This window comes from Hyperolius riggenbachi, chromosome 4 (genome assembly GCF_040937935.1).
Source record: "Hyperolius riggenbachi isolate aHypRig1 chromosome 4, aHypRig1.pri, whole genome shotgun sequence".
NCBI lineage: Eukaryota > Metazoa > Chordata > Amphibia > Anura > Hyperoliidae > Hyperolius > Hyperolius riggenbachi.
This window is the reverse complement of record NC_090649.1, coordinates 220908994-220920276: the sequence shown is the minus strand read 5'-3', so window position 1 is coordinate 220920276 and position 11283 is coordinate 220908994. Positions and strand designations below refer to the sequence as shown.

The 11283-nt window shown below is 49.5% G+C and overlaps 1 protein-coding gene across 3 annotated transcripts in view; it reads right to left on the bottom strand.

Moving 5' to 3' along the window:
* The window catches only part of ELOVL5 (ELOVL fatty acid elongase 5), a 107843-nt gene extending 98265 nt beyond the window's left edge, over positions 1 to 9578 (bottom strand). The window contains exon 1 of one of the 3 annotated variants that reach the window (XM_068281362.1): positions 9323 to 9578. In XM_068281362.1, the coding sequence (XP_068137463.1) occupies positions 9323 to 9557 (235 nt within the window). In that variant the 5' untranslated portion in view covers positions 9558 to 9578. The other 2 variants (XM_068281363.1, XM_068281364.1) reach the window with 2 other exon arrangements.
* Between the last annotated feature and the right edge of the window lie 1705 nt (positions 9579 to 11283).

The window sequence follows — 11283 nt, the reverse complement described above, 5'->3', positions numbered from 1 at the left end:
AGCACTGGCCCTGCATTCTCTCATGTTGCCCCACCCAGCTACTTTTTCATGCCACCCGGCTACTATTTCATGCCACCCGGGTGGAAAAAATTTCTGGGGAGAACACTGGCAATACATGTTCATACAGGGAAATGTCACCTGGCTGATCAAGAATAAGGGCCCTTTTCCACTAGCTGCGTTTTTGCCAAGTGCAGCCTGTTTAAAATAAGAATCTTGGGTGGCCTTTTCCACTGCTGCGCAGGGCTGTGGAGTCGGTACAAAAACCCACCAACTCCGACTCCTCAGTTTAGGATTCCACCAACTCCTCAACTCCGACTCCTTGGTAAGAGTACTTGTAAAAGGTACAGACCGGAACAAAGACCATCTATCAGGCCCTAGGCAAGGTAACTGTGGGTACATATAAGAGTGATGTGTAGGTACTCTGCAGGGGAATGAGGCGATTCCTCCTCTATTACACATTCTTCATGCACAATCTGTACCAGGTTTATGGGTGATAGACAACACCTCTGTGTTCAATGTGCTCAGCATTCTCAGTGGATTCCCTGCAGCTCTGTGGGGAGTGCATATGTAGAGTATAGTACTACTGGGTAACAAAGTAAACCTGAGACAGATGACATTAAAGTTTTATACATACCTGGGGCTTACTCTAGCCCCTTTCAGGCTAATCAGTCCCTCGCTGACCTCCTCCACCACCTGGATCTTCTGCTACGAGTCCAGGTACTTGAGCCAGTCTGGCGTAGTGCGCATGCATACACTACACCTGCGCATGCATACATTACACTACGTACTACACCTGCGCAGCACTATTGCGCAGGTGCAGAATGCTCCTGGCTGTAGGAGCGGCATGAGGCCGTACTGCTCTGACTGGCTGAATTACGGACTCATGGGCAGCACGGTGGCGTAGTGGTTAGCTCTCTCGCCTTGCAGCGCTGGGTCCCTGGTTCGAATCCAGCAGGGCACTATCTGCAAAGAGTTTGTATGTTCTCTCCGTGTCTGCGTGGGTTTCCTCCCACATTCCAAAAACATACGGATAAGTTAATTGGCTCCCCCTAAAATTGGCCCTAGACTACAGTACTTATACTACATAATATAGACATATGGCAATGGTAGGGATTAGATTGTGAGCTCCTTTGAGAGACAGTTAGTGACAAGAGATAGATATATATATATATATATATATATATATATATATATATATATATATATATATACACACACACACACACACACACACTGTACAGCGCTGCGTAATATGTTGGCGCTATATAAATACTAAATAATAATAATAATAATAATAATAATAATAATAATAATAATAATAATAATAGCAGAAGATCCAGGTTGCGGAGGAGGACAGCGGGGGACTGATTGGCTTGAAGGGGGCTGGAGGAAGCCCCAGGTATGTATTAATTTTTTCTTTTCATCAGTCTCAGGTACCCTTTAACCACTTGAGGACCACAGTCTTTCTACCCCTTAAGGACCAGAGACTTTTTCTCCATTCAGACCACTGTAGCTTTCACGGTTTATTGCTCGGTCATACAACCTACCACCTAAATGAATTTTACCTCCTTTTCTTGTCACTAATACAGCTTTCTTTTGGTGCTATTTGATTGCTGCTGCGAGTTTTAGTTTTTATTATATTCATCAAAAAAGACATGAATTTTGTCAAAAAAATGACTAACTTTCTGTGCTGACATTTTTTCAAATAAAGTAAAATTTCCTATACATTTGAGCGCAAAAGTTATTCTGCTACATGTCTGATAAAAAAAAAAAAAAAAAATCAGTGTATATTTCTTGGATTGGGTAAAAGCTATAGCGTTTACAAACTATGGTGCCAAAAGTGAATTTTCCCATTTTGAAGCATCACTGACTTTTCGGACCACCTGTCATGTTTCATGAGGTGCTAAAATTCCAGGATAGTATAAATAGCCCCCAAATGACTCCATTTTGGAAAGAAGACATCCCAAAGTATTCACTGAGAGGCATGGTGAGGCATAGAAGATTTTATTTTTTGTCACAAGTTAGCGGAAAATGACACTGAAAAAAAAAGTTTCCATTTCTTCTAACTTGCGACAAAAAAAAAAAAAAAAAAAATGAAATCTGCCACAGACTCACTATGCTCCTCTCTGAATACCTTGATGGGTCTACTTTCCAAAATGGGGTCATTTGTGGGGTGTGTTTACTGTCCTGGCATTTTGGGGGGGTGCTAAATTGTAAGCACCCCTGTAAAGCCTAAAGGTGCTCATTGGACTTTGGGCCCCTTAGTGCAGTTAGGCTGCAAAAAAGTGCCACACATGTGGTATTGCCGTACTCATGAGAAGTAGTATAATGTGTTTTGGGGTGTATTTTTACACATACCCATGCTGGGTGGGAGAAATATCTCTGTAAATGACAATTTTTTTTTTTTTGTTTTTGTTTTTGTTTTTTTTTTTTGTTTTTTTTACACACAATTGTCCATTTACAGAGATATTTCTCCCACTCAGCATGGGTATGTGTAGAAATACACCCCAAAACACATTATATGACTTCTCCTGAGTACGGCGATACCACATGTGTGACACTTTTTTGCAGCCTGGGTGCGCTAAGGGGCCCAACGTCCTATTCACAGGTCATTTTGAGGCATTTGTTTTCTAGACTACTCCTCACGGTTTAGGGCCCCTAAAATGCCAGGGCAGTATTGAACCCCACAAGTGACCCCATTTTAGAAAGAAGACACCCCAAGGTATTCCGTTAGGAGTATGGTGAGTTCATAGAAGATTTTATTTTTTGTCACATACCCATGCTGAGTGGGAGAAATATCTCTGTAAATGACAATTTTTGTTTTTTGTTTTTTTGTTTTTGTTTTTTTTTTTACACACAATTGTCCATTTACAGAGAGATTTCTCCCACCCAGCATGGGTATGTCTTGAAACCAAATGTCGCAAAATGACCTGTGAAATCCTAAAGGTACTCATTGGACTTTGGGCCCCTTAGCGCACTTAGGGTGCAAAAAAGTGCCACACATGTGGTACTGCTGTACTCAGGAGAAGTAGTATAATGTGTTTTGTGGTGTATTTTTACACATACCCATGCTGGGTGGGAGAAATCAATTTCCACTAACTTTTGACAAAAAATAAAATCTTCTATGAACTCGTCATACACCTAACAGAAAACCTTGGGGTGTCTTTTCTAAAACGGGGTCACTTGTAAGGTTCCTATAGTGCCCTGGCATTTTACTGGCCCAAAACAGAAGTAGTCTGGAAACCAAATGTCTCAAAATGACTGTTCAGGGGTATAAGCATCTGCAAATTTTGATGACAGGTGGTCTATGAGGGGGCGAATTTTGTGGAACCGGTCATAAGCAGGGTGGCCTTTTAGATGACAGGTTGTATTGGGCCTGATCTGATGGATAGGAGTGCTAGGGGGGGGGGGGGGGGGGGGGGGTGACAGGAGGTGATTGATGGGTGTCTCAGGGGGTGGTTAGAGGGGAAAATAATAATAAAAATAATAATAAAATAATGCAGTTTTCCAAACAAGATGCTAATCTTGGTATTAGTTTGGGGATTTTTCAGGGAAATCAAACTTTGTTAGATAGATCCAAAGTTAAACAGGTAAGTATTGAGTCAAATCATCTGATAACCAATAAAATACCACTTTATTACAACATATTAAAAAAAAAACACAGAGATATACTTTTTCCATTACAAAACCATCACATAATGTATGTATTCACATTTATTACAATAGTACCAAAATCATCCCAATATGGGTGATTATAAAACGGAATAAAGTCCCTGTGTTTCTGGTCAGACCTAATACAGTCTGCCATATACCCTTCTAGGGGAAATAAGTATCCGTATCAGTCTTACATCACATTTAAATACTATCAGATGCCTGTCGAGATAAATATTAATTTCTCTCGCAAGTTTCGTGAACTTTATAACAAGTAACGTACACTTCGTCAGGAGTACAATTTTTCCCAGCTAAATGGAGAATCGTGTGAATGGCTAATATCCCCCGTCTCAAAATGTTTCTGTCTGGATCTATGCAGGTTGAAATCATCCAGACCGTTTTAAATAATTTCCCAAATCCATATAATTGGACAGTTCATCAAGAATTAACAATCCTGGTTCTATAGAGATTCAATGAATCGCTTATATATAAAGAGTTTTCCTAGTTCAATGTAATGTCAAATGTCTCGCTGTCTGCATGACATAATGGCTTGGGGAAAAGAATTCAGTGTGCGTCTGGAAAAGCCAACTTTTGCAGATGTGGTGTTACTCTAGGTAAGATTTACTAATGCACATGTTTTAATATGAAAATACCGTACATTTCTTCCCAAATCAACTGGCAATTAGGAAATTGCTGATTAGTCAAGATTTATTTCATCATTGCTAGAGCTGTATGTGCTGTTTACTGTAACTACTTCTGGTTGGGCCTCTCTACTGATGTCAGCCAAGGGTAAATGCTTTCGCTCCACAACCCCCCCCCCCCCCCCCCAAAAAAAAAGAACGCTAATTTGAACACTGCCTGATACTAACCTTTCCACATCTTAAAGGGAACATGAGGTGAGGGGGATAGGGGGGTTGCCATATTTATTTCCTTGTAAACAATTCCAGTTGCATGGCAGCTCTGTTGATCTTCAGGCTTAAAGAGAACCCGAGGCGGGGTTCTAACAATGCAATCCACATACAGAGGCTGGGTCTGCCTATACAGCCCAGCCTCTGTTGCCATTTCAATCCACCCTAACTTCCCCCTGCACTCTGTAATCAGCCATAAATAACAGACGTGCTTTTGACAGGGCTTCGAAGTCGGAACAATTTTGGCCACCCGGAATCGGATTTGTTTATTTCATAAACTGAGGAGTCGGAGTCGGATAATTTTTGTACAAAAACCACAGCCCTGTTAAGTATTAGGAGTCGGAGCCAGAGCCATTTTGGGTACCTGGAGTCGTGTTTTCATAAACTGTGGAGTCGAAGTTGGAGTCGGAAGATTTTTGTACCGACTCCACAGCCCTGGCTTCTGACACACAGCGTGTCAGAGCGGTCTGTGTTTACATCTGTCCTGTGAGTCTGCCGCTCCCCCGCCTCCTGCAGAGCTCCGGTCCCCGCCCGCGTCCCTTCCCTCGCCGCTGATTGGAGGGAAGGGATGCGGGCGGGGACCGGAGCTCTGCAGGAGGAGCGGCAGACTGACAGGACAGATGTAAACACAGACCGCACAGCGCGGCTGTGATTTATGGCTGATTACAGAACGCAGGGGGAAGTTAGGGGAGAGGCTGGGCTGTATAGGCAGACCCAGCCTCTGTATGTGGATTGCATCGTTAGAACCCCGCCTCGGGTTCTCTTTAAGTAGCATCTGAGTCAAAACCCTGGAACAAGCATATAGGTAATCCAGTAAAAGCTGTGTCAAAGTACCTGATCTGCTGCATGCTTGCTCAGGGTCTATGTCTGAAAGTATTAAAGTCACAGGGTCAGGAGGACTGCCAGACAACTGATATTGTTTAGAAGGAAATAAATATGGCAACCTCCATATCCCTCTCATCTCAGGTTCCCTTTAACACTAAGCTCTCCTGTCCCTAACACTAACCTCCCCTCTGCCTAAAACTAACCGTCCCTCTCCCTAACTTCCCTTCTATGTACCCAACACTAACTTCTCCTCTTCGTGCCTTCGTGCCTGACACTAACCTCTCCTCTCCCTAACACTAACCTCCCCATTCTGAAGCCTAACACTAACCTCCCCTCTCTGTGCCCAACACTAACCACTCCCCTCCCTAACAATAACCACCCCTCTAGCTCTTTTGATGAAGTTCTTTATATGGCGTTAATAGTAATAGCAGTCCGGCAGAACTCACATTTGAGGTAATCACACATGGTTTTCCAGCATGCAGAATCACACTAGATGTGACAGCCCACATTAATCAATGGGCTGGTTAACTTTTAATGTGGTGCCCATATGCAGGGGGAGGAAAAGTTTGCAGCGTAGCATTGCACACAGTGCGTGATTCCATTTGCCCACAGTCAGCTGATGCGTGCAGAAAATGCTTTCACACCAATAAAATTGTCTGTGGAAAACCACAATCAGGCCTGGTGCACACCAAAAAACGCTAGCAGATCCGCAAAATGCTAGCAGATTTTGAAACGCTTTTTCTTATTTTTCTGCAGCGTTTCAGCTAGCGTTTTTTTCGGTTTTGTGTAGCGTTTTTGGTGTAGTAGCTTTCATGTATTGTTACAGTAAAGCTGTTACTGAACAGCTACTGTAACAAAAAACGCCTGACAAACCGCTCTGAAGTGCCGTTTTTCAGAGCGGTTTGCGTTTTTCCTATACTTAACATTGAGGCAGAAACGCATCCGAAATCCAAAATCTGCTGCAGCCCGGGAGTATGCGTTTCTGCAAAACGCCTCCCGCTCTGGTGTGCACAAGCCCATTGAAATACATTACCCTAGCGGATCCGCACCCGCAGGCGGATCGCAAACCGCAGCGGAAACGCTCTGGTGTGCACTAGGCCTCAGTGTTCGTGACTGTTTGAACACTCTACCTAAAGGCCCATACACATGGTACCTGATCCCTCGGGTGACATTGCAGGGCTGAGGCTGTACGGATACGTTGCTAGCCTGCAGGCTATGCACGGTGGCTGACATAGCAGCGTGAGTGAAGTCATACTCGAGTCAGGTGAGGGGACAGAACAATGCCAAAAGTCATCACTTGGCCAAATCGATCCGCTAAGTGGATCGATGGCCAAGCACTGCTGTACACACAATGGACTCTCGGCAAAGACATTCATTATTGGCCAGGTTTCATCTATAAAGGTAAGAGTGGACAGAGGCGCCAGCAGGATTAAAGGTTCTAAAAGGCTTAAAATCCCTCAGGAAAGGTTGCATGGTGAGGAGGAGGTGCTCACAGGGGAGCCCAGCCGGTGACATGAGGGACAGGGAATGAGTGCATGAGGGGTGCAGCACCTGTGTGTGGTGACATTGCATAGAGGGGAGGAGGTGCCCACAGGGAAGCCCTTCTGATGACATGAGGGTCTGGGAAGTACATGAGGGGTGCAGCACCTGTGTGTAGTGACATTGAATGGGGGAAGGGGGGGGGGGAGGAGGTGGCCACAAGGGAGCCCAGTCGGTGACATGAGGGACAAGAAAGTACATGAGGGATGCAGCACCTGTGTGTGGTGACATTGCATGGGGGGGGGGGGGGGGAGGAGGTGGCCACAGGGGAGCCCAGCCTGTGACATGATGGACAGGGAGGTACAGGAGGGGTGCAGCACCTGTGTGTGGTGACATTGCATGGGGGAGGTGGCCACAGGGGAGCCCAGCCGGTGACATGATGGAAAGGGGGTACAGAAGGGGTGCAGCGCCTGTGTGTGGTGACATTGCATGGGGGAGGTGGCCACTGGGGAGCCCAGCCGGTGACATGAGGGACAGGGAGGTACAGGAGGGGTGCAGCACCTGTGTGTGGTGACATTGCATGGGGGGAGGGGTGGCCACAGGGGAGCCCAGCCGGTGACATGATGGACAGGAAGGTACAGGAGGGGTGAAGCACCTGTGTGTGGTGACATTGAATGGGGGTGGGGGTGGCCACAGGGGAGCCCAGCCGGTGACATGATGGACAGGGAGGTACAGGAGGGGTGCAGCACCTGTGTGTGGTGACATTGAATGGGGGGGTGGCCACAGGGGAGCCCAGCCGGTGACATGATGGACAGGGAGGTACAGGAGGTGTGCAGCACCTGTGTGTGGTGACATTGCATGGGGGGGGGGGGAGGAGGTGGCCACAGGGGAGCCCAGCCGGTGACATGAGGGACAGGGAGGTACAGGAGGGGTGCAGCACCTGTGTGTGGTGACATTGCATGGGGGGGGGGGGGAGGAGGTGGCCACAGGGGAGCCCAGCCGGTGACATGAGGGACAGGGAGGTACAGGAGGGGTGCAGCACCTGTGTGTGGTGACATTGCATGGGGGGAGGATGTGGCCACAGGGGAGCCCAGCCGGTGACATGAGGGACCGGGAAGTACAGGAGGGGTGCAGCACCTGTGTGTGGTGACATTGCATGGGGGGGGGAGGAGGTGGCCACAGGGGAGCCCAGCCGGTGACATGATGGACAGGGAGGTACAGGAGGGGCGCAGCACCTGTGTGTGGTGACATTACATGGGGGGGTGGCCACAGGGGAGCCCAGCCGGTGACGACAGGGAGGTACAGGAGGGGTGCAGCACCTGTGTGTGGTGACACTGCATGGGGGGGGGGGGGGAGGAGGTGGCCACAGGGGAGCCCAGCCGGTGACATGAGGGTCAGGGAGGTACAGGAGGGGTGCAGCACCTGTGTGTGGTGACATTGCATGGGGGGGGGGGGGGGGGAGGAGGTGGCCACAGAAGAGCCCAGCCGGTGACATGGATGGACAGAGAGGTACAGGAGGGGTGCAGCACCTGTGTGTGGTGACATTACATGGGGAGGTGGCCACAGGGGAGCCCAGTCGGTGACAAAAGGGACATGGAGGTACAGGAGGGGTGCAGCACCTGTGTGTGGTGACACTGCATGGGGGGGGGGGGGGGGGAAGGAGGTGGCCACAGGGGAGCCCAGCCAGTGACATGAGGGACAGGGAGGTACAGGAGGGGTGGAGCACCTGTGTATGGTGACATTGCATGGGGGGGGGGGGGCTGGCCACAGGGGAGCCCAGCCGGTGACATGATGGACAGGGAGGTACAGGAGGGGCGCAGCACCTGTGTGTGGTGACATTGCATGGGGGGGGGGGGGGGTGGCCACAGGGGAGCCCAGCCGGTGACATGAGGCACAGGGATGTACAGGAGGGGTGCAGCACCTGTGTGTGGTGACAATCACTAGAACCAAAGAGGAACATGCTGTGGCAATAGTGACCAGCTGCGCAATAACCGCTAGAGAGAACAAGCTGAAGAATCTGGCGATGGACATGTGGCAAGTGTAACGCTACGCTATGATTGGAGGACAGCATTGAACAGAAATGTAGGTGGGGAGAAAAAGAACAGAAATGTAGGTGGAGAGCGACCAGGAAAAGGCAGGGGAAATGACACTACTGGCCATATATAGCCCGACACTGTCGTACAGAGCGGGACCGACTCGCAGGACGCTTCACACCTCAGCACAGCCTAACCCCCATACAGCAACAAGTGACCCGCCCGAGCCACCGGCATTCATCAGCATCCACAGCCCATCCCGTTATCTGCCACTCGCATACATGTCATTCACTACTTTCCACGAGTTACTTTGTCGCACCTCAGCAAGCATCAGCCCACCCTCCAGCCCAAGAAAGAGGAGAAAGCGTGTAAGGCTGCCCTGCAGTGCCGCCCGCTCACATCCCACAACAAGAGCAGACCGGGTACCGTTACGTCTCGCTGCTGCTGGCGGATCCGGGGCTAGAGGAGGCTCTGCTAGGCTGCTTCTTCCTCTCCTCTTCCTCCCAACCCGGCCTGGCAGTGTACTGCTGCCTACAAGCCCCTCCCCTGGGCGGGCCCCGGCCTCTCCCAGCCACACACAGGCGGGCAGCGGAGACGCGTGAGGAGGCTCGCCTGATGAGGAGGGGGGATACAGGGAAGGATGTAGTGTTGTTCGGATCATGAACGATTCGAATCTCTTTTGTGAGTCGAATCATCCGGATCATCAAAGTGAACGATTCGGTTCATAAAGGGGGTGGAGCCAGGAGCGGCACGCCCCCCCCCCCCCTCTCAGCGGGCAGGGGGTCCTTCGAAGCAGTGCAGAGATGAATATCTCAGTTGGAGGGACAGGTAGATGAGACAGGGGACATGGGTGCCACTGCCAGATGTGTGTGGAGCACACGTACTGGCTGTAATATGCTGCTCATTTTAGGCTGTCTGTTCCATAGCTGTGCATAGTGAACACATGGGAAAGTTTTGGCTCAGAAGCACAGCTCAGTAACTTTGCAGACAGCAGTGCTGGGCTAGAATGACAAGGCAATGGTAATACAGCAGCAGCTACATGCAAGCCATGCTGACACTTGTAGTGCTATCTGATAGCTTGTAATACAGAAGCAGCTGCATGGGAGTGATGCTGACACTTGTGCTCTCTGCTGACATGGAATTCAGCAGCAGCTACATGCAAGCCATGCTGACACTTGTAGTGCTATCTGATGGCTTGCAATACAGCAGCTACAAGTGAACCATGCTGACACTTGTAGTGCTATCTGATGGCTTGCAATACAGCAGCAGTTACCTATAAGCCATGCTGACACTTGTAGTACTATTGGGTGGCTTGAAATACAGCAGCAACTACATGTAAGCCATGCTGACACTTGTAATGCTCTCTGATGGCTTGTGATACATCAGCAACTACATGTGAGCCATGCTTACACTTGTAGTGCTATCTGAGTGCTTGCAATACAACAGCAGCTACATATGAGCCATGCTGACACGTGTAGTGCTCTCTGATGGCTTGCAATACAGCAGCAGCTACATGTAAGCCATGCTGACACTTGTAGTGCTATCTAAAGTACTATCTATCAATTAAAGTATACAGATGAACGTACAGGTGAAATGTATTTAAAGCATGATTGCAACATGTGGGTAATTTGTGCAAAAAACATTTCTGCAAAAAACATTTCTGCACTCCCCTCTTCGTCCACTCCCTGCCCTTCTCCAGGCGCGGAGCTAGGGGGGGTCGGGGTAGGACAAGTGCCCCCGGGCGCTAGGTCCCCAAGGGCGCCCCCAGCTCAGCTGCAGTGTTTTTTTTTATATACATTTACTTTATCTATGCAGCGCTCACCGCCATCCGGGCCGGAATCCGGATCTCCCGATCCTCAGTCTGCGAGTGACGTCACACGTCATGATCGCCCGCCGCGCAGCGTCCATATAGAAGTGGAACGCTGCGCAGAGCGGCAAGTCAGCAGAAGAGGCGCCGCCAGCCAGCGAGCCAGCCCAACCCGACCCCTGCCCTGATCCCCAGCCCAGCCAGCACCATCCCTCTAGAGGCTAAACAGGGCCAGGCAGGCCGCAGACAGCGTGGACGTGCCGTGCGTGCGAGGAGCCCCCAGGTGAATCTGATCCCAGGACCAAAGTGCGCGGGGGGGGGGGGGGGGGTGCGGTGGGGGCCTGCCAGCCACCCGGACATTACTTCTGGAGGGGAGAGCGAGCGAGGGAGAGCCCCCTAAGGTGCTCAACGCTCTCCCTCCACTGCGCTGCTCCCCTCCTGCTGGGGAGCACACCTGACTACATATACTGGGCACATATACACCCTGACTACATATACTGGGCACATATACCCCCTGGCTACATATACTGGGCACATATACCCCCTGGCTACATATACTGGGCACATATACCCCCTGGCT